The 22,878-nt window shown below is 42.0% G+C and overlaps 1 protein-coding gene across 2 annotated transcripts in view; it reads right to left on the reverse strand.

The window, feature by feature from the left end:
* The window catches only part of ATP6V1A (ATPase H+ transporting V1 subunit A), a 30,768-nt gene extending 7,919 nt beyond the window's left edge, over window positions 1-22,849 (reverse strand). The window contains exons 1-11 of one of the 2 annotated variants that reach the window (XM_061365381.1): window positions 22,726-22,849; window positions 10,163-10,257; window positions 8,402-8,530; window positions 6,719-6,933; window positions 5,906-6,043; window positions 5,229-5,380; window positions 4,249-4,411; window positions 3,004-3,112; window positions 2,082-2,204; window positions 1,879-1,993; window positions 718-781 (exon numbers count right to left, since the gene is read on the reverse strand). In XM_061365381.1, coding sequence (XP_061221365.1) covers window positions 718-781; window positions 1,879-1,993; window positions 2,082-2,204; window positions 3,004-3,112; window positions 4,249-4,411; window positions 5,229-5,380; window positions 5,906-6,043; window positions 6,719-6,933; window positions 8,402-8,530; window positions 10,163-10,244 — 1,290 coding nt within the window. In that variant the 5' untranslated portion in view covers window positions 10,245-10,257; window positions 22,726-22,849. Of the gene's footprint in view, window positions 1-717; window positions 782-1,878; window positions 1,994-2,081; window positions 2,205-3,003; window positions 3,113-4,248; window positions 4,412-5,228; window positions 5,381-5,905; window positions 6,044-6,718; window positions 6,934-8,401; window positions 8,531-10,162; window positions 10,258-13,642; window positions 13,811-22,725 lie in introns of those variants that run through there. The other variant, XM_061365382.1, reaches the window with a different exon arrangement.
* Between the last annotated feature and the right edge of the window lie 29 nt (window positions 22,850-22,878).

Raw genomic sequence — 22,878 nt, forward strand, 5'->3', positions numbered from 1 at the left:
ACATAAAATATGAACCAAACATAATTGAAGGCAATAAGAACAGAAAGCAAGTTTGCACAAAAGCAATATAGCAAAGGCTATCACAAATGAGAGCTTCAGAGAGAAAAAGAAAGCCTTCCTTATATTACCTATAGCAGTGACTTTCAAACACACTTCTCAAGAAAGGATGTACCTTCTAAATTGAGTTCAGACTTACTCAGCTTAAGACTCCTCTTAAGGAGGCAGAAGTCAGCCATTACAATGTCAATTCTGGAGTCTAATTAAGTGGGGACCTACAAGATATAACTCCTTTTCCTTAAGCAGGGCTGCAATCAGTTGCAAGACATTAATCTCCCAGTCATCTGCTCTGAGGACTTTTCTGTGGTTTCAATGCACCTATTAAGAGTGATTCACTTTCCATCTCAGCCAACAGCAGCCACATTTGAAGTGCAGCCCAGTGGGCAGAAATCAGGAAGCACAGACAGTCCTGAGTAGTCGGCATTGGGAAGAATTGCTGCCTTAAGTACCTCTTCCAAAGTGATCTCAAACACATCAGTTCAGAGACCATCTTGTAAGATCACCTTTTACACTGTTAGAACATTTTGCAAAGCATCCTAACAAAGCTGCCTGTGTCAAACCAAAGCTTTCACACCCCTGCCACTGGCACAAATGCACTGAAGCACGGTCATTTTGGGATCAACAAAGTGGATGGAAGAGCTGAAACACTGCGGGACATACCTGAACAATGCCCAGTGTAGCAGATGTGACAGGATCAGAGAAGTCACCACCTGGGGGAGACACACTGAGCAGGAAGAGATAAGGAAGAATCAGAGTTGCTTTCACAGTTTAAACTGAAGTACGGAACGTGAGGCTGCACAGCTCAGTTATCACAGAAAACACAAAAGCCGACATGATTTCAAGTAACAGATCACAATCTTCCACTGCAGAAAGTGTTTGATGCATACCCACACAGGTGTTGTATCAAATAGACCAGGAAATACAGTTGCATCAGTAACTGAGTGACAGTATCAAGGTATGATTTCAGTTGCTTTAGTTCCAGGAACTAACTACAGCTTGGATTATCAAACCTAGCTCTATCGGAACAGATTCAGCAAGTGTGCTGAGAGAACACTGTGAAACACAGTGCAATGATTATGCTACAGAAAACTATACCCCAATTTGAAATTATTTGAGATATTCACTTACACAATAACCACTTAAATTTCATTTGGGCTTGACACCTTAACATACGCCTCAGAGAGAAAATACTTAACATCTGACTCAAAAGCACAATTCATTTGTGTATGGATGTTGTAGGCAGCAGAACTAAGCAGAGCAAAAAATGGACTCCAGGTGTTCTTACAGATGCTGAAGCATCTCCTCAAAACATGTGGTGGAAAGTTCACTTGCACACAGTATGATATACCTATATGCCACCTTTAACAATGTCTGGGGACCACATGCCCATGGCAGCTTAAGATGTGCTGCTCTATGTAATTCTACTCTATTTAAGCAAGAGTATCACAACTCATTATGCCCCCAAATACACACAGTGCTGCTCTAATTGCCCCTTCTTTCCTGCTCTGAGCATGGTTTGACATACTTTTCAGTGAGAGCTCTAATGACGTTCTTCCCTGAGCCATTGCTCTGACTGCTGCAAGTGACTGCAAGCCTGCACCTCACAGAACTACCTGTCCACATTCATTCTTTCTGCCCCCACACATCATTTAGCAGAAGCTGTGGGTGAACAGAGACTCAATATCTACCTACTCAACCATGTATTTTTAGTCCTGCAGCTGCACAGAGCAATGACTTTTGTCTGAAAAATAGGTACTTTGAGATACAAAAACACAGAGGAAGAGCTGCACCCAACACAGAGCAAAGTGATGCAACACTCACGCTCCAACAATGCTGACGCTGCCTTCCCTTTCAGGATTCCCCAGACACTTCACTCTGCCAGCTCGCTCATAGAAAGAGGCTAGACGGGCACCAAGGTAGGCTGGATAACCACTGTCTGCAAACAGCAACACACAGAAATGGAGTCAAAGGTTCAGTGTTTAAAGGATGCTTTTACAAGAGTAGGCTGAGAAAAGATTACTCACCAGCTGGCATTTCAGCCAGTCGCCCGGAGATCTCTCGGAGGGCCTCAGCCCATCGGGAAGTGGAGTCTGCCATCATACTGACATGGTAGCCCATGTCCCGGAAATACTCAGACAGGGTGATTCCTACAACAAAGAGAACAGCGTGCTCAGCATAAGGCTCCGGAAGGAATTCTAGGCTTCCATGTTGTCACCAAGATGCAAATAAGCCAAATTATACCCAAGTTCACATCTGGATGGAAACAGACACTGGAAATCGATTCTTTCTTCCCACTAGATTATGTCCTTGCTGGTTTTTATTATTTCTTCTCACTCTTTCCATTTTCCCTTATGAACCACCCTGGCTCATTTTACATTCCCATGTATCTCTTTGAAGTGACATGGCAATGTCACTAATGTTACTCCTTGCCTCACTGAAACCATGAACAAAGCCTCTTCTTATTGTAAAATGTCTTCTTCCCTTTCAAACTACCAGAATACAACAGTGAGAAAAGGTCATGTTTTATCTTAATGACATGACAAGTTTTCATAACAAAGAACTTAAAAGAGCACTATGAGAGGCTGCAAAGGAAAGCAGACTCACCAGCCAACTCAAAGACTCCTAATCCTGCCCAGTAAGTGGCTGTACGTGTCAGCAAAACACTAGCCATAAACAAAAGCTTACATAATTAAAACATGGAGACAAACCTACATGAGAGCTTGTGCAGTACATTCACCTTATGAGCAAATCTACTCAATATCCAGAAATCACAAGTATATACCAAATTAAATTAAGTTACTTGGATTTCATGCAGGCGAATTCCAAAAGGGTTGACTTCTGAAACCAAGCAAGTTTCTTGGTGCTGACCATCTCAGGAACTGGAAACGCTCCAGCATTATGGCTTGCCCTATACACAAGGCTTTTTCAGCCTGCTGTAAAGCTTACCAGTATAGATAGAGGCTTCTCTGGCAGCCACAGGCATGTTGGAGGTATTTGCTACCAGAGCTGTTCTCTTCATGATGCTTTCTACTTTGCCATCAACTTCCATTGTTAGCTACAATGCAAGAAAAGGAAAAAAAAAAAGGTAACAGCAGCAAAGAGTTTGTTGTTTTGTGGGGTGCCTGGTTTTTACAGTATTACTGCCTTTAAATCAGGAGCCTCTCCTCACAGCTACTCTACCAAGACCAGAGACTAGACGACACTATGCTGGTTTGCCTCCCAGATTGCACACAGCTTAACTCTTTAATGCACTGCCCTATCTCATCTTCTGCAACTGACAAATCTCTATTGATCCCATTCAAATGAGTAATGACAAATCCACTGCATCAGGAAGTACATTATCTTCTCTCAGCTTACGAGGCTGGAAGAGCCAAAAAAGTTGTATCCTACACCTGTATCCTAAGACTGTTAGGAATCAGAGAGCTTTTTTCCCCCATCTAAAATGATCCAAATTTGTCTTTGACAAGTGGACATTAAACCACATATATAAGCCCCGTGTAACTTCATAAACACCTGAACAGAATGCATATCCTGATATTTGTATAGAACTCCACTTATGAATACACTGGCATTCACCTGTTTTCATGGCCACCTCATCTTGACTTCCCAATCTTTTAACTAACCAACACACCCTTTACCCCTTATTTCTGACAATGGAGTTTCCCTAACAGTTCAGACTATCTGGCTTCTTTCCCATATTTTACAGAAGGACATGCCACAGCTAATTCACTAACATGTAACCACAGGTAGAAGGATTAGTAAACCCACTGCTTTTTTTGTTCTAACCAGGCATTTTCTATTTCCTTCAGAGGGCATTCCAAAGCCTCACATGTTACACTTATCTGGTAACTGTATCACGACCCTGCACCCTGTAAATACAGATGCTGCGTTTGCTATGCATGGTTAAGTTAGAGATGTTACCAGCGAAAGGTAAGGTGATTGTAACTGTGTTTGTCTTGGCTTTATTTTAAAACAAGTTAGAAGGTACACCCAAAAACTAGCCCAGAGCTGTACTGAGGGGCCACTGAAATAATTCCTGAATGAGCCAAAAGGGATTTCTGCTACTACAGCCAGAACTTACAGCAAGGAGCCAAGAAGGTCATTTTGAGTCACTCTGCCGATATAGTACGTTATTCAATTACAATACCAGTACAGTAGCAAGTTTAATCTCCATGAATTCTCCATACTAACCTCAGGGAAATCTCTCAGTACTTCAGACATTTCATTTCCTCGTTCTCCACAGCCTACATAAATGATGACATCACTGTTGGAGTATTTTGAGAGAGACTGAGAGATCACAGTCTTCCCACAACCAAATGCTCCTGGAATTGCTGTTGTGCCCCCTTGTACACACCTGAGTAAAGAAAAAGGACTCTGATTTGCAAGAAACAAAAAAATCGGCTCTCTCCTATCTTAAAATACATCTTCCAATAAACTCATAATTGAAAGCAGAACGACAAGAGCCACATTCAGTTTGCTGGGTTAGAAACACAGAGGTATTTCACTAAACCAAAAGACTGCAGTTATAAACTATCCTTTTCTTCTCCTGCCCTTGAAGTACACGAGTTATGCTGGTAAAACAGCTTCAGGCTTGAAACATAGCAGTTTTCACAGCTGGAGGAATGGACAGAACGCAAATGCTAAGAAAGAAACAACTGTACTTAGCTGTAAGAATAAGCAGCATAATATTTTAGGACCAAAATTACTGAATTCAGTGTCTTGGAAGGTAGCTGCTTAAATAAGCATTTTGTGCTACAGCTCCATGCAACAGTTCCTGTAAGTGGTGACCCCATAATCATTGGGAACTGTGCAGCCTCAAGATCATGGAAAGTAATCCTACTGATGTGTTCAAATGGAGGTATCAAGCTTGAAAGTTCTAGCCTTTCTGTAGGCTTGGCACGATTATGTTAAGTTTATGCTTGTCCATTCTTTTCTAGATTAATGCACTAGACCTATCCTGTTAAACTTGTCCTCCTTTTTCCACTAGTAGCATCTCTTGCCAAATACAGAAATATGATGAATTCAGCTAATTTTTTTTGTTAAGATCATGCTGTGAACACACAGTGAAATCTTCAGGTCTGTTTGCCCATAAAAAAATTAAGGCTTCTTCCCTCTGATTCCCTCCAAAAAAGAGATTTCTTATACACTAGAAAAGGAGAAGTAGTACTTACGGGAAGAGGGCATCCAGGACCCGCTGGCCAGTTAATAAAGGATGATTGGCTGGTAACTTCTCAGTAACAGGACGGACTTGACGTACAGGCCAGACCTGGACCATAGTGAACTTCTCCTTCACGCCTTCAAACTCCAGCTCTAAGACAACATCCTAACAGACAGCACCAGACATCTGAAGTAAGCAAACAGCTACACTGGACCCTCATACAAATTCTTGTCTCAACTGCTCTGCACAGCTAGGTATTTGACACCACGACCAGTAACTTCTCCAAACTTCAACATGCTATCATCCCTTCTCGAGGTGAAAAGAGGATGATAGCTCTTTCCCATATCGTATTTACAATGCTATTAAGGGAAAAAGACGTGCAAGGCAAAGCGTCACCTAAAAACATGCTTCTGAAGAGCAAATGAATTTTACATATTCATAAGATAGTGCAGATCCCCAGAGGTCAGAAAATGTGGCATACCCAAGTGCCATTGGGAAGCCATACATAGAATATAATTGCACAAGATACTCATGTAATCCCTGCAGGCAGGTCAGCAGAGGTGAGCATTAACTCAAGACACTTTGTTGCATAAAACACTTTTTAGTTGTCATCATGCAGAACAGAAAGAATATATCAACCCTATGAGAGAGACATGGAATATATCAGCAACTGCTGTTTGGGAGACTTACTGAAGTGTCGTAGTTTCCTGGTGGAGCAATGTATGTAACTGTACCCCTGTTCCGTGGGGGCAGCATGATTTTGTGCTTGATAAGGGAGTTTTCATTCACAATACCATAAATATCTCCACCAGTGATGTGGCTGCCAACCTGGAATCAGAACAGGTGTATTAGTCATAAGCAAGAACTCCAGCTTTAAAAAAGAACCTTAACCTTAAAAAAGTAACTATAGCTATTAAGTCTAGCACTGTGATTACTCCCTTTGTAAATGCATTGTTAGAGCACAGTAGCCCATTTGCATACATCATTACACTAACAGAACATTGCTAGCAACACTATCTGGGTTGAGGTGCCTTTCAAGGCTCAGACAGTAGCAATTACTGACTGATGCAAGGAATCTTCCTTGTTTCTTATACACCTCTAAGCCTAATGTGTTAAGTAGAGAAAGAATGGCATATTCTAACCTGCAGGCTTGGAAAAAAAGATGTCACCAAGGGCTAAAGCCATGACATTTTCCAGCTCTAAGGCTACCTTCATTTGCAAAATGTGTTCCACAGTCATTCCTTTTGCTTAGTGCAATTCCATGAGCTTCTTTACAGTTTTGCAAACATACTAAAACTTTCTAAGTTTCTCAGATGCAGCAGCAACACACTGTAAGTCACACAGAGTAAGTTTTGGTGGTCCCCATCCAGGCTTATACAACACTACCACCTCCCAACACAAGCTGCATAAACCATAGCTCCCATCAGTCCCAGCCCTGGCGCTGCTCCAACCCTAACCTCCGGGGGTAGAGAAGCAAGGAGGTGAAGGCCTGTGAGCACCTACCCGTAGATTCTTTGAAGGTGTGAATTCCCATTTGATATCTCGGCTCAAAGCTGACACGTTGACACCTCTAGGGATATAGATACTTTTGGTCAGAGTGCTGATGTCCGAGAGAGGCCTCTGGATACCATCAAAAATGGCTCCCATGATGCCAGGCCCTAGTTCCACTGACAGGGGTTTGCCAGTACGGAGTACAGGATCTCCTACAGAGACACCAGCTAAAGATTTGCTGAGGAAAAGTTCATCCAGAGCAAGGGGAACAAAGTACCACATTCACAACTTCATCATCTAGAACACCCTTTCTGACTGTAAGGTAATATTTTTATTACTTTATTAACCATCATCATTCGAGAAGCATGTATGCTTTGTACTTAAGCTGAAATTGCCAAAGCAACAAAGCTGCTCATTCGAGGGATAAATACTCTGCTTCATGATCGTTAGTTCAAGTCAACTGTTTGGATGAGTTTGCTGGAGTGCCAGGCATCAAGATGACAAAACATCAACCATTTCCTACATCTTCAAACCTAGAAAACAGGTTTGATTGTTAAAGTCAGACAATGTTATGAAATATATAGATTTTTGTTTGTTAGAGAGCACAAATGTTTTGACCTTGAGCCTTCCACAGCCTTTTTGACAGCAGTCTGATTTTAAAGGGATTTTGTCCAAGACCAGCATTATTTCCTTCCTTTCCATTATTAAGTTGTCCAGTCTATGTACTATCTAACTCCAAAGATGCACAATGGACTTCTGTGCAAAGGGCCAGCAGCCTGAGAAAGGCCCTATTAGAATACAAAACAAACCCCCAGAACCCTATGCAAGACTGAAGAGATTAAATGCAAGCTGACTTCAGAGAGCCCTTATGGCAGACTCCTCCCATGAGGAACTTAAGAGTAAACTATATTCAAACTTGCTCCGTGTACTACTGGAAGGTTACTAGGTATTACAATGGTGATGCCATCTAGAAGGATAAATCATTAGGTACAAAGAAGAGCTAGTCACCAGTTTACCATCCAATTCCTCAGAACGAAACTTTGGAAGCCAACACAGGTTTTACCCTTAGCCTCTACAGATAGAGAGAGCCAACTCTTAAGTTTAAAAGAATACAAGGGAAAAAAAAAGGTCTGGCTTCAAGTTTTATGACTTCTTTTCTGACATTCTCTCATTTATGTGTAACAGAAAACATATTTTATGTTAACTAGATTTTAGGATACATACTGTGTTCTAGCTGGACCAAGATTCTGTAAGCACACTGCAGAAGCAGAAATGCAACCTATTATGTCTGGCAAAGTACTCTGCCCAGAAGGCAGCAACCTGCCCTCTTATACAAGCATAGCTTTCAAAAGCAAAGAAAATTAACACAACAAATACTACTTGATAGTATAGCTGACATTTGTGAGACAACTTCCTTAATAATGAACTCTACTATTTAAACCAAAATTAACTCCAATTCTAAGGCACACATTATTTGATACCTACTTGAACTTTCCTCAGCACACAGCCAAGCAGGACAAGATTTACCTCACAGCCATCAGCATTTACCAAGAATGTGCAGAACAGATGTCTTGCTGGCACTGGAAGTACCCAGTGCTGATCCCACTCAGTTTTGGTCATTGTCTTCACCCTCATCACTCCAGTGCTCTGGACTGAGTTGCCTGGCAGGCCCAGAGGGATCAGTGAAAAGGATACATGTTTCTTCATACACCTGAACAGTTGCCAAATCACCTTCCAGCCGGATGATCTCTCCCACCAGTTCACTGTGGCCTACTCGTACCAGTTCATACATAGCAGCGCCTGCCATGTTGCACGCCGTGACCACTGGAAGAGACAGGCATGTAGGTGAGTCTTCTTCTTATGGCTCAGGAAATTTACCCATCAAAAGTTAGCAAGAACCGCACAGCATAAGTCTGGGATTCAACCAAATCAGAAGTGCATTCTTGATTTCACAAAAGGGGTAAGTAGGGTGCCACAAATCCTGACATTTCTAGTTTAAAAGACGAAAGTTTCCTTATACTTTTCACACTGTCCCTTTATGCTCAGTAAGAGGACACTATCAGAATGTAGTAGGTCACAGACAATTCATGCCATCCTCTCTTATCTGTCTTGACAGATGGTGAATGTTTAGAGTTCTAGAGACATAGTGACCTTTGACAGACAAGTTACATAGACACTTCTCCCTTTCAGTGAGCTAGGCCACATTCCCACCTGACCAAATTAAAACATACAGGAAAATGGAAAAAACCCACCTAATACCTGATAGTTTCATAAACCTGTGGTTGGGGACCATAATTTTCAAGTTACTCAAACTTCTGTTCACCTTGGTAGCATTTGGATGCTCACATAATCCATTTCCATGTGTAGATCAAGCCAAGGTGCCTGCTAAAGGCAATACACACCCTTGTATCTAGAGTGGCAGATGCCTACAAAGCTTTAAAGGAAACACTATTTTGCTATTTTATTTTGTAGAAAAGTGGTATGAGGGCACTCAACTTTCAACGGAAGAAGACTGTCCTACTGCATGTTTTGGGCCTTAAAACTGTTTTGGGTTATATTTCGGCAGGTCATACATAAGGCCTAGCTGCTTTAGGACAAAATTTATTATGTCTTTAATATTGTAATCTCAATCTTCCACAAAGGGTTCACATATTTACATAAAAATATATTTCCCCTTTTTAGGAAATAAAGCTGCTGGTTTTAAGTAGCACTTCTGCAGTTAAGGAACTGGCAGTTAAAGAACAGGTATTTATTTAGGTAGACATGAGCCAATGACTATTACTCATCAAATAAGCTGCATTAACAAAAATACATGCTATTCTTCTGTTCTCACTTTCCCATCCCTTTCTTTACCTCTTCAAGAGCAGAAAAAGCTGGCACATATTCAAAAGCTGTTACCATCAGAGTGTAAAGAAACTATTTAAGCTGATAAAGGAGGAGGAGTCCTCCTCCTTCTTCCAGTCTTACTACCACCACACTGTGCTACGCTCCCTGACCTTTACAGCTCCTCACTGAGCTCCTCCAACCTATGGTGCAGTAACACAGAACAGCCTGACACTGGGAAGGGACTGAGTATTCCAGAGATCATAGGGTCAAACTGCATTTCAGTGAGACTGGACTATGCATCTCTCACCCTTTTAGAGAAGCACTGGGCCTGCAGATTTCTGACCAAGTGGCTTTCTCTCATACAGAAAGCTTACTACATTTGGTACTATTATCATCATTATTAAGCCTGATTCAGCTAATTCTTTAAATAAGATGAATTAGTAGTAATATCCTGTTAGCATATTTCTTAATATTTTATCAGACCAATCAGTGATCCTTCTTAAAAAGCCTGCTCCACCCCCATCCCAGGAAAGAGAAAAAGCTCTACTATACTTCTCCAATTCCAAGCTCACTTCCAAGTGAACAAGATTAACAAGATATTAGATTAAACAGATCCTATGAAATACCCACCAGGTCCTGAGACTCCATGGACATAACCAACAAAAGCCTCTCTTTCCTCATCACGGATCTTGGGTAGCTTGGAAAAGTTCATTTTGTCTGTTCAACTGTAGAGAAGGAAAAAACAAGAGTCAGTCCTGATGAAAACACATGTTGTAAGTTCCTCCTCTTCCTCCCTCTGTTCTCTCCTTGTTTCTAGTGAGAAAGAATTCCGAACTCATACAAGCTCAAGCACCTTAACCACACTGATTTTAAAGCCATAAAAAGTTAAAAGGTAACTTATTTAAGCAAACAAAAGAACTAACATCCCCCACTGCAGAACACCAAGAGTGGAACATCACTCCATAATATGCTCCACAAAACATTGCTGAGTGAAACAGTTACACTCCAAAAATGTCCTAACATTGCTGGACTGTTTCCAACCCCAATAACAGCATATTTAAACAATGGAGAATCTCTCCTGTCTTCCACATCTCATTTATTCTCCATCAAAATATGGCATTTCTATGATTCTGAGCATGAGAATGTTCTGGTGCTTCTTTACTGCTAGGGTCTCTAAAAGCAATATTATAAACATTAATTGTGAAACTTCTATTTTTCCTACCTTAAGCTGCAGGATCAACAGCACTCAGAAGAAGAAATATACATTTCCACAAGCACATAAACATGTGAGCTCTCTCTAGATGCCTCACAGCGAGGTATTACCGAATCCTTGCTCTCAGTGAAACCCATGGAGCATTACAGGAAAATTGTGCTGAATAATGGCCCAAAACCCCAACTTGCAGCAGTTAAAAACCTGACTGCCATCTCTTGCCGGTCACTGTTCAGGGAACAGGAAAAGCTGTTTCAGAAGACCTCCTCCATCCATGCTTGTCCTGTGATCGACAGTTGGGCTGGCCTGTATCTGGTGCCGATAAGAATAATGGTTTTGCTTTGTCAGCCCTTATCCTGCTTTGTGTTACCTTGGAAACTGATTAGTGTTAGAGAACTGTGAGGCAACTCTCTAACCATGCCTACCACCCAGCACTGGTGAAAGGCACAGTATGGCAGCCCCAGCATACGATGCTGTGTTTTGGTGACGTGAACCAGGTGAAGCATCTGTTGACACAGTCTTCGCAAGCTTAACCTAACCCAGCATCTTCTGCAAGGCAGCAAATAGAGTGGCATGCTCAGGCTTGAAAACCTGACCCATCTACTATGAGGAAAAAGACAGCTACACTGCCACCCTATCCACCATCATTTTCTGCCTGCTCTTCAGGAGCAGTAGGTAACAGACATCTGCTATTCTTAAAACCTTGTAACTGTTTCCCAGCTTTTTAATACCACACTAACAAGACCTCTGCCCCTCAAGCTCTTCCCCAGTCTAAATGTTTTAAACACATTGACTCTGCTCTGTGAGAAAAAGATCAAGTGATTCCAAACTCCTATTCATCCTGAAGGAATAGCTTCTTCCAGGCTCCATGTCTCATTGGAGTGGACTGTGTTTAACATGGCTCCCACTGATTCATTTCACAACAGCCGCCCCAATAGCTGATCACCACCACCAAGGAGTGGAACTGCTAGCTGCTCTTAAGCTCAAAGGCAGAGTCACATGTCAGGTACCTTTTAGACCCCCTTCCTCTCCATAATGATAGTTCAGCATTTAAACTTGTCTAGGCTCAGAAGACAATGTGAATTTCACTGCTTATTTCTCAGAAGCATCCTCTTAACAAATGGTAGAGGGGAGGCCCTTGCAAAGCAATCTGCAGTTCCTGAGCAACTGGTAAGAGCTGCTTCAGATCAGACTAACGTAACTACCTCAGCTTTTTTGCTTTTAATGCTTTTAACAACTAAAACGTTGTAAAACTGGACCACAATTACTGGTCATATGAAAAAGCAGCCTGCCTTATAAATCTACCCAAAGCATTTACTTCAACACACCACACAGAACACTCTCGAGTCCCACCACCAAAATCTTCTGTGTGAATAGAGAGCTAAACCAGATTCTCATAATTGAATTAACAACACTGTTTGTCAGTGAGTCAGTACAAGGGCCCATAGAGAAGAGTCACTTTACGAAGAAAGGAGAGGCAAGAAGACCAGCCAGTTTCAATTTACAATAACTCTTCTTCCTATCCAAACCCCACAGTTCAACCGACCACCACTGCAAGGAGCTGCTTGGCTTCCAGGGAGGCAAATAAGAACCTCAAAACAGTCATTCTGCAGTTAAACTGCAACATCCTGACACCCAGCACCTTCAGCTCCTGTTGCTGTGCCTGCTCTGCTCGCTCTCTATTCCTACAGCCACTTCCCCAAACGAAGGGGGGAAGGCAGGTAAAAGGGAATGGGATTTCTCTCCTAGGCCACCTAGCAATGCACCAACAAACCCTGGTTTTGTCCTGATCTTTATCACCTGCACCAACTGCTTTTAAACACACATTTATTAACTATTCCAAGCGTAAAAGGCACAGTGAATTCATCCTCACCTTTCTGTGCTGCATCTCCTATATACCTCCAAACAAAAATTCTATGATTCTAAAAAGCCAGTCCTCACGCAGACAAGCTGACCTCTTTTTTAATGGGCTACACATCATTTAACATTGAATGCAAATTAAGAAAACAAAATGCTGTTATTTACCTCTGCATAGTTTTCTTGTGCTAGTGTATTAGCACTAACAGATTTTCATTTTATATGGAAAAGTCCTTGAGGGCAGAAACGCTGCCTTACCTACCTACACTGTTAAATGTTTTCAGTGTTATTACTCAGATAAAATGGAGCTCCCTAAAGCACGTCAGGATCTGCTAAACACAACATGATGTATGTGCAGGCAGCATGTACTTACCCCAGAAGCCATGGTAGTTAGCCATTTTGGAAAGCTACTGAGCTCCTGTAGCCTTTCAGAGGCCTATTGCCAACACAGGGTATTAGGCACTATACTCAATCCACTCCTACAAAATTCCACTAGCACACCTACACAGGATATTAGCTTAATTTTAATTCCCTTATGAGCAAAGATGCATCTTGCATTCTTTACAACTTACATACATGAATCTTCCTTATCTTCAACAGTACACCAATTGATTTTAAACATGCTCTTAAGCTCTAACACAGACATATTCTGCCTAGCAGTGCCAGAAATCAACATACTACTTGCTGAAGAACCATCTCCGACTGAAAAATGATTTATTAAAGTAATATTTAGTCATAATTAAACAAGAAAGGGCCAACAACCCAAGTTTTCTATCTTGGTTTCAACCCCAGCACAGCAATTTGGCTACACAGTAACCCCCAAAATTTAACTGTCTAGCTCTCAATGCTGGAAAAACCTGTTTTCTGTTACAGTTCCTTGGTTTTGGTTCAAACACTTGATCAGACCCAGAATTTACACTATTAACTGCCATACCACAAAGATCTCTTCGAAATTAAGACTCCAGTGAGATTTTTACAAGGAGCCTTCTCAGAGCATGGAAGAAAATCCGTCACTATTTTATCATACAAACACAGCTCCTTACCTTATTCTGCAGAAACGGGGAGTAACAGTGCAGCAAAGCCAGAATTCAGCAGTTAAGCACTACCACTTAGGAAATGATTGTCCTTCTCGTGCCCCGACAGAGGGATGAGAAAGCCTGCTGCAGAGGGGAAAGCAATTTCTGACACACAGCAGAGGCATAACCACCTGACTTGGTGAGTCATCAGTCTCTCTCTCTCCCACCAGCACTCCGGAATGCCGCAATAGCAAATCAAGCTTCCCAGAGCCCAGCTGAACTCCCATCTGTGCCCTCCTCACTGCACAGGACCCGGCAGAAGAAATTCAGTGCTCATATTAAGGGCCCCCTACAAACCCAGTAATCCCAATGGTGCAGACTGCTACTTAAAAATCCTTCAGAGAGATGCTTTCTGTTGAAATCTGTTTACCCCCCCCAGCCTCCAGACTAATATATCCATGGCAGTGAATGCTGTGTTCTGGAAGAGCTTAACAGAACTGCTTAATAACAGACTGCACAAGGAGGCACTGAAGACACTGTAATCCTAATTGCTTGAGTATGTAGAACAGGTATTGACTGTCAAAACTGAGTCTTGTGGGGCTTACTTCTGCTAAGAGCCCCTTTCCCTAGCTACTGAAAGCATTGGTGAAGCTGCACAGCATCCAGAACTTTAATGAAGCAGACTGACATGCCACCTTGAGTGACAGCCAAAGCCTGATGGGCACTAGCAAATTGTCCTCTATGTGGTACAGAAGGCAAGCAGTTACACTGTCTCTCCCCCAGGAAGCTGCATGAGTTGAAGAGTTCCCTGTAGTTTTCACAGCTTCCCAAGACTATCTTTGCAAGTTCTATCATTAGCAACATATCAAATTACTTAAATATACTAACTAAAATTGTAGTAAATAGCACAAGACCAGCAATTCAGAAGCTGCAGCATTACATTACTAAGTCACCAGTGCTAGGATTCATTTTGCTGGAGTAACTTTGAATTACGCTCATAGAATTTACTTGATCTGAAACAGACTAATGTGATTTGACTTCCTAGAGTAGAAAAATTGAGTCAGAACATAAGCCCTTACTTTCAATATTCAGGGAAGCTTAATAGGCATACACATTAAAATGTAGCCAAATAAAGTTTTCCAAAGAAAAGCCCTCCTCCTCTTCTTAGTAAAAATGTAGATGTTGCAGGATAGTAAAGATCAGAACCCACACAGCAGTCAGCTTTAGCATTGCATTCAAGACATGCTTTAGAATGAAGACTGCCAACACTCACTGTGTTCACCAGAGCAGACTTTGGTATACTGCATAAATCCCAGTGTCCGGCTGAACAAGGATGCGTTGCAAGGGCCTCATAAATAATAGGATAATCACTGTCATAGATTTCCAGTAACTTGGGTGGTTTATACTTCCCCCTCCAACAGACTTTATAAAGAGGAAGTATTAAAAAAACAGAGCCCAAGTTACTAGTCAAATGCAGAAGTTTGGCAGCATTTCTGCACCAGTGCAGGCAATTCGGGATACTGTCCCAGAAGAAACAGCATGTCCAGGACTCTAACACAGGTCACCTGGAAGGGAAGCCAAATAGGGAAATCTGCACCTTCATACTATGTAGAGTTATGATTTTACTATAACACAGCAGGGAAAATTGCTCCAGATTTCTCAGCCACCAAATAACAGAATCACTGAGAATCACTAAGGTTGGAAGGCATCTCTGGAGATCATCTAGTTCCAAGACCCTGCTCAGAGCAAGCTAGAGCAGGCTGCTGAGGGCCATGTCCACCTGGGTGTTGATTACCTCCAAGGATGAAGACTTCCCAACTCTCTGGACAACCTGTTCCTCTGTTCAGGCACAGTAGAAAAGTGTTTTCTTATGTTTAAAGGGAATTCCCTGTATTTCGGTTTGTGCCCATTCCTTCTTGTTACTTCAGCAGACAGCACTGAAAAGAGTGGTGGCTATATCCTCTTTGCTCTCTCTCATTAGGTATGTATATACATTAAGATTCCCGGAGCCTGCTCTTCCTAAGGTTATACAATCCCAGCTCTCCCACCCTCCCCTCATTTCTCCAAACCTTAACAGCCTTTGGGGCCCTTTTCTGAACTCACTCCATTAAGCCATAACTTCCTCCTGCTGAAGAACCCAGAATCAGCCATAGCACTCCAGATGTGGTTTCCTCAGAGCTTAACTGAGGGGATAAAAAAACCTCCTTGCACCTGGTGGCAGCGTTCTTCCTAATGCCAGGATAGTCTGGCTGTCTTGCCACAAGGCCACATTGCCAGCTCACATTCAACTTGGTGGCCACCAGGACCTCTGGTCCTTTTCAGCAAAGCCACTTTACAGCTAGTCAGTCCCCAGCTTGACACAATGATACGGCTTAGTCTTCACACAAACATCAAGAAGCTAACTGTACCAACCTCTTGCAATAAACTCCAAGATAGAAGTATCACTGTTTCTTAAACTCAACACTTCCATTTAATTATTCATACAATTCCAGTTGCCACAGGGCACTCTGAGGCCACCTCTGCTCTTGATAGGTCAGGAATCTGCTTAAGTGATGCTCAGTTACATACTGTGGATCCACCTGCAACCATACAAGGCAATTCACCTTTCACACCACTTGCTTCTTGGGTACTATAAAGCCCCTTCCTTTCACATGAGGCTTGCTACTCAGTACATGCACAGGTAAATCCAAATTGACTAAAGAAAAAAAGACAGGAAACAGAATTATGCTGTCACTATCAGCAGAGCAGACAATGGCTGCAAAGTGAGACTGTGCAACCTGGCACTTCACAAAGCCCATCACAAGCTCTCACTGCCTTCTTCCGCAAAACACATGCAGACTTACCTGTGGGTATGCCAATACATAAAAGTCTAATACTTCAAGCAAACATCATGCCTTGCACACAAGCTAAACACATATAAAATGTATTTATATGCAGTAGATACATGCAGCATGAAAGACTTTTCCCTCCCATGGAAACAAAGAGTGAAGGCTGTTTGCACAAATCCCATCACCACCAATTGTTATTCAAGCACCCAAGCTTTTATTCAGAAGCCTAGGAGATTTATTCAGTTAGCCCAGAGAAGGACTAGAGGAAAAAGTTGCGTTCAAACATAACTGTGAAGTTAGCAGCAGCAATAAAACCAGGGAGAAAAGCAGGCAGGGCATTCATTGCAGAATTATTTTGACCACTGAAGAGTTGATCAGCTCAGACAACCAGCATTCTGTCTTCAAATGCTACTGTCATGCTATATCTAGAACTGATAAAGATCCCAGTTTTACCTATTACAATACTCCTGTTATTAGAAAAAAAAACACATTGTTCATGTGGAAAAGAAAACAACCCAAACCCATCAGCTGACTGGTTGCATGCCACAAAGTTTCCACAATAGGGTTTTCTACACCAATTCTTTCCTCTCAGCCCAGAAAGCTCCTCCAGAGGAGCTCTAGAGGTGGAAAGAGATGAGCCTCCCCTTATTTCTTACTTGCTACTCTGCTTCACAAGTTTCCTACTGCAAAAAATTTGCTATTCCTTTCATCCTGCTACACATTCTGCCCTTGTTTGGCTTGATAAACTTTCACACAAAAGATTCTACTGAGATCGCTACTCAAGCCACAACACAGAATACTAATACAATATTCATTTCTGTGTCACACAGTGGCTGCCTTGACCCTGGATCTAGCTGTTAGGACTGAAAAGTCCTGCAGCCATCTGCTTAGTGCAGTGTTCAGTCACTTCCTCTGGACAAGCAACATTTTCATTAACCTCACTAACTTACTGCAAAGATAAGATCTGCCCTTGCTGTTACTAAATGAAAGTCACTACTTTTAGGTGTATTTGGCATTGTTACTTGAAACACTTCTCACTGCTCTAACCTTTAAGACGACAAACACCAAAATGAGATGAACACAAAGCTGTAGGTGATCACAGCAGCAAGTTTACTCCAGTTTCGTAGTGATTTCTGAATAGCTAAAGATTCTCACCAAACAGAAGATGCACAATTTCCTAACACAACCATTACTAGATTTGTAAGTCAGGCTCAGTTTTACATGCAGAAACATATTAGCAATTTGGGCTCATGAAAACACAGAAGCTCCTATCCGAGCCTCACCATGTAACTCCTTGCCCCTAAATGTAATAACTAAAATACTGAGCACAAGTTTGGAATAAGCATTTTATCATTACAGTTTTCAGATCAGTCTTTAAAGTTGGGATATTACAGAATCTTCAGTTTATTATCCAAGGTATTTGACAGCTGGTTTTAAAAGCTGAACCAGGAGTAAGTCTGTGCGAAGGTCTTTGAGAAAGACCTAATACCCCTAGCAGATAAAAGTAGTCTTTTACAGCACACTGGTATAATGAAACACCTGCTTGGAATCACCACACACATTGGCATTGGATTCCAGTAAAAGGAAATTAAATTGAGGTCAACTTTTCCTGTAATGGAAAACATCATCTTTATGTTTTAAAGCAAGTTAAGTCACATTTGGAGATTTTACGTTCAATTACCTGAAGTATTTACAGCTTCTTTAGAATAACCAGAGCCCCTCCAACATACTACATTTTAACGTGGTTTAAACTACATATTGTGATGGTTGTCTGCATATCTACCAGGTGATGCAAATCCATCTCACAATAAAGAAAAACCAAAACAAGATTTCAAGGATCTAGAGGAAATTCACATGAAAGAATCACCTTTAGAAGGCCTTACCAATGTTATCTCCAGTTAGCTAGATATACTATTTTGTGGGTTTTTTTTCCTGAGGAGCTGCTTTTTAATGTATTATAGTGAGAAACAAAAGAATAATATAGTGTAATAATGAGAAAGACCAAATGTTGTCTCACTAACTGAACTTCATGAAAGATGCAGTTTCTCTGCATCTAAAAATAAGGAAAAAAAAGAAAAAGAGAAAAAAGTCAAATCATTCTTCAGGCCCTTAAAGGAGACTCTCACACCTGACAGCTTCTGTCCTGCTATAATAAATTATTCTAATAAGGGCACAGTCTTGTCGCTATGAAGTTAATACCTTCTTCCATAACATTTCTAATCCCATATCACACCTGACCATCCCAACCATGACAGAACTAGTCTTCAAGCTTAGGGCAGGCCAGCAACATAGACACCTCCTATCTTTTGCAGAGTCTTAAAACAACAACAACCCGCTCCAGTAAGCAAGCATAGCTTATAGCATCCTAAAGATGTGACACAGCATGGGAACATGGCATCTTCACAGTGCAGATTTCAGTGTTTTTCTTGGGTTGCCATGTGGCGAGAAGTTATACAGATTGGTCAGCTGAACATACCAACGTTTCATCTTGGCCATGAGAATCCTTACAATATGGGCTCTATTCAACTGACTGAGGACAAAGATAAGATTTTCACATTACAGAGGTACCCTTTAGGAACACCACTTCTCTCTTAACTGCAATGAGTCTATTTTCAGCAGACTTTGTAGTTCATTTAACTGTTCAGCAGGATGAGTCTCGCTTAACTGGGATAGCAATGGTCTTCAGAATTATTCTTCTCAGGATTAAACAGATGTCAGGTAGGTAATGCAGAACACCCAGCACTATAAAAACATGGCCACGATGGCAGTTGCCCATACTAGTTTTAGTTTTTCCCAGTTATTTAAGATATGACCATTTTAAGACACCCACAATGAACTCTCCAAGATTTTGGCAAAATGAAAGGCCTGTCAGAAGGCAGTAAGCATGTATTAGATCACTGCCAGAGAAACCATTTCTGAAAAGAGCAAGCAGTAACACTGACATTTACTGTTACAAAAGCTCAGCAGGGCAATCGAGCTGATGAACAAAGAAAATAAACTCAATAGCTAAAACTGATTTTCATCTGCCATTTGGTTAAGTCACAGTAAAGACCATGACTTGCAAGATTTAGCCATACACATCTTACTGGTTTACAGAGTAAGGTAATCATTTCAGTAAAGACAGACCTTGTAAGGCGAAGTTTTTTATAGCAGCCATATAGAAGCATAGAAGTCTAAAAATCTTGAGGCAAATAGTCAATCCTTGGAGAAATTGAGGCATTTAACTTGAGAATTTGAGAAAAACAGGAGAAATAAATGCACAGATGAAATAAAATAACCAAACAAAAATATTTGTAAGATTGTAGAACATATGCATGCAGTATCACCAAACCCAAGAATTTAGAATAAGCTTAGCTTCCAGTTTCAAACAGGGCATAACACGAAGAACAAAAAAAAAAACATTTTCAGGACATAAAAGAAGGTACAACAGTGACAACCATAAGATCAAGTCTAAGCCAGTTTTGCATGTTAGGCCTTTAGGTGATTACTGGCTTAATCTATCCAGGAAGAAAAGGTTGAAATGTTCAGATTCATTCCACTTCCTCTGCTGGAATAGGTCCCCACTTATTTCTCCCTGTCCAGCTGGAAGACTAAAGAAGTCACATGTTTTAAGATGGTGAGTAAGAGTGAATGAGCATGATATATTCCAGTTGACTACATCGTCTTTTCCTTGGTACACTTCCAGTCTAAAAGCAAATCATGTGGATACCATTGTTCAACAATACCTCAACATTTCCAAGTCTAAAATCCCCCAAATTTCTTTGTAAGTAATGATAAAAGTATGAAGGGGAAAAAAACCTAACTATTCCAGCTCCAGGCAATGTAGCATTGGATTACTGTGTGGTTTGTTAGGGTTTAGAGGGAGAAAAAAATAGAGAAAGAAAAAGAGGGATTATTACTTGGCCAGCAATAGCATGCAACATCTTATGGTCAACACCAAAGTAACCAAAGACATCGTACAGGTTATCCTGTAATCATTCTACTCTTTTAAAAAGAACACGTCCTTGGCTCACAAACAGGCAATATAAGAGCATGAGGGACAAACATTGGTAAGAATTTTCAGGACTCCGGTACTCAAAGGACAGTGTTACAGTAGCAAACAAAAGAGGTGAAGCGCAGTGCCTCTAAATGTATCTCCAGGGGAATAATCTAGTTATCTGCTGGTCTATCATAGCTTTGGATGATAACGGCCAATACCAGTACCCATGTTTGTCTGGAAGATGACTGCATAAAGTCATACTAGGAAGAATTTAGACAACAGCACACTGAAGCCTGCAAGCTCTTTAAGTCGGGTTGAATGAGGTATAAAACAGTTGATATATACTTAGACCAAAAGAAGAGATAAATTTAAGCTAATGCTCTCTAAAAATTAAGCAGGTAGTAATAACCAGTCATTAGCACTATCTGTAGAAAAGGGTTCTTGATATAGAAAATGGAAAGGCTACATTTACAGGAAACAGATCTTGTGTTACTATTGCAACACAAGACTTCAACCCCCATTTTAATAGTCAGCTGATGCCAGCAGTCATTTTCCAGCCCTGTCTTAATTTCTCCTTTCCCATTCTCTCAAATTGATGTCCATGGTGGTTTATCATTTCTGAATGCCATGCTTTGTCCCCTGATTGTAGAATTAAGACTAGGTTTTTCCCCACATCAGAGAATAAAACTGATTTCAAGAAGACTTGACTTAATCAACTGACAGGCACAGCAAAAGTAATCTGCAATATTTTTGGTAACAGTAGACACTGACCTCGCTTCACATATTCTGAAGCAGAAAATAATGAAATGTACATACAATTATTTATGCTTGCTGCTTGAAAAGGCCTTTAAAAGTACTGTATAGAGAAGGCAAACATTCAGCTAATGCAGACCTGCAGAGTGCTAAAGTCAGCCCAAGTACAGCAACTTACAATATGCTGAGGATCTGCCTCAGCTATTCACACTTCCACTTGCAAATGCCAACCTACACTCAACAGAAAGAGTGGGTGGGCTAATAAACCACCTTAAGCAGTCTATCAGCAGGTTTTCCTCCTTTTCCACTCCCTCTCCACTTCATCAAGTGGTGTTTGCTCAAGTATTGAATTACAGTGAGTAAAACTATCACCAAATTGCTTTTACTCTCAGTTGGAGTGCAAATTCTCTGCACTGAGCTAGGGAAATCTTCAGAAGAAATCACTATGGGCAACTGCATTGAATGGATAGATATCCACACATGTCATATACTCTGATGTCACAGCTATCTGTAACATGTACAACATCATCTGGAACACAGTCATGTAAAACTTCCTTCTTGCCCCTAAGTCAGTTCTAAGTGTAACATTTAGAACAGTTAATCTATATCAGGATTATGTTACTAGCTACAGGAGTAGGAAACATTTAATTTACCATCAGTATTTTCAACTGCAAAAGAACAGGTGGACTCTTTTACTAAGGAATGGTTGCAGTCAGAAGCCAACAGCAACATTTGTGTTCCATAACTTTGCTGCTCACTCGCTCTGCCTTGACCATAGCTGCAGGGCTATGGTCAACGCACAAAACAACTGCAAATAGTGAACCAGTGGCACATGTTGCCCAGAGAAGCTGTGGAAGCCCCATCCCTGGCAGTGCTCAAGGCCAGGTTGGAGAGGGCTTTGTCTGGAATCTAGTCTAGCAAAAGGTGTCCCTGCCCACGGCAGGGGGGCGAAACTACATTAAGTTCCTCTCCAAACCAAACTATTCCATGATCCAGTTACACCCACCCAAAATGGTGATCCAGCACAGAAACCCAGCCACTATCCCCACTTCTCTTTAAAATGGATTCTAATACATCCATACATCTTAAACATCTTCGAGAGCACTCAGCAAGGAAGATCTTTGCTTTTCCCAGGCCTTTTCTCCAGCCGAAACGGGACGAGGAAGGCCACCGCCGCCGCCAGCGGAGCTCTCCCACTGCGGAACGGCTCCGCACAGACAACGCACGCAGCGCTGGGTGCTTCAGCCGCAGCCGAGGAGGCGGCAGGCTCGGCCTCTGCACGCAGCGCAGCCCTCCGCCCTCACCGCGCCCTCAAGGTCGGACGCCCCCTCTACAGCCTTCCCCCTCCCGGAGCCCTAGGCCGCGCGCGCTCCCTCAGAGAGCGGCTCGGCAGGGAGATCACCGGGCAGGTAACGGCCGCGGCTGAGGAAGGGGCGAGACGACCCCTCTCCTGCTCACCGCAACCCGCCGGGCGCATGGCAGCCTCCAGGCGTGCCTCAGGACAGGGGAGGACAAAAAAGAACGGAGCAGAAAAGGCCGGAGCGTCTCACCTGCGGCCAGCGCCGGCACACCCGAGACTCTATTCCTTCCTCCGGCAGCGGCGGAGCTTTATCAGCTGATGCCGGCCCCAGTGCGCATGCGCCGCTGCGTGCACCGGAAGCGCCCCAGCGCGATCCGGCGTCCCCCGCGCGCGCGGGTTGTGG

Source organism: Neopsephotus bourkii, unplaced genomic scaffold, assembly GCF_033783945.1.
Source record: "Neopsephotus bourkii isolate Nb327-2 ecotype Australia unplaced genomic scaffold, CSIRO-AGI_Nbou_v1 NB_1287, whole genome shotgun sequence".
Classification (NCBI taxonomy): domain Eukaryota; kingdom Metazoa; phylum Chordata; class Aves; order Psittaciformes; family Psittacidae; genus Neopsephotus; species Neopsephotus bourkii.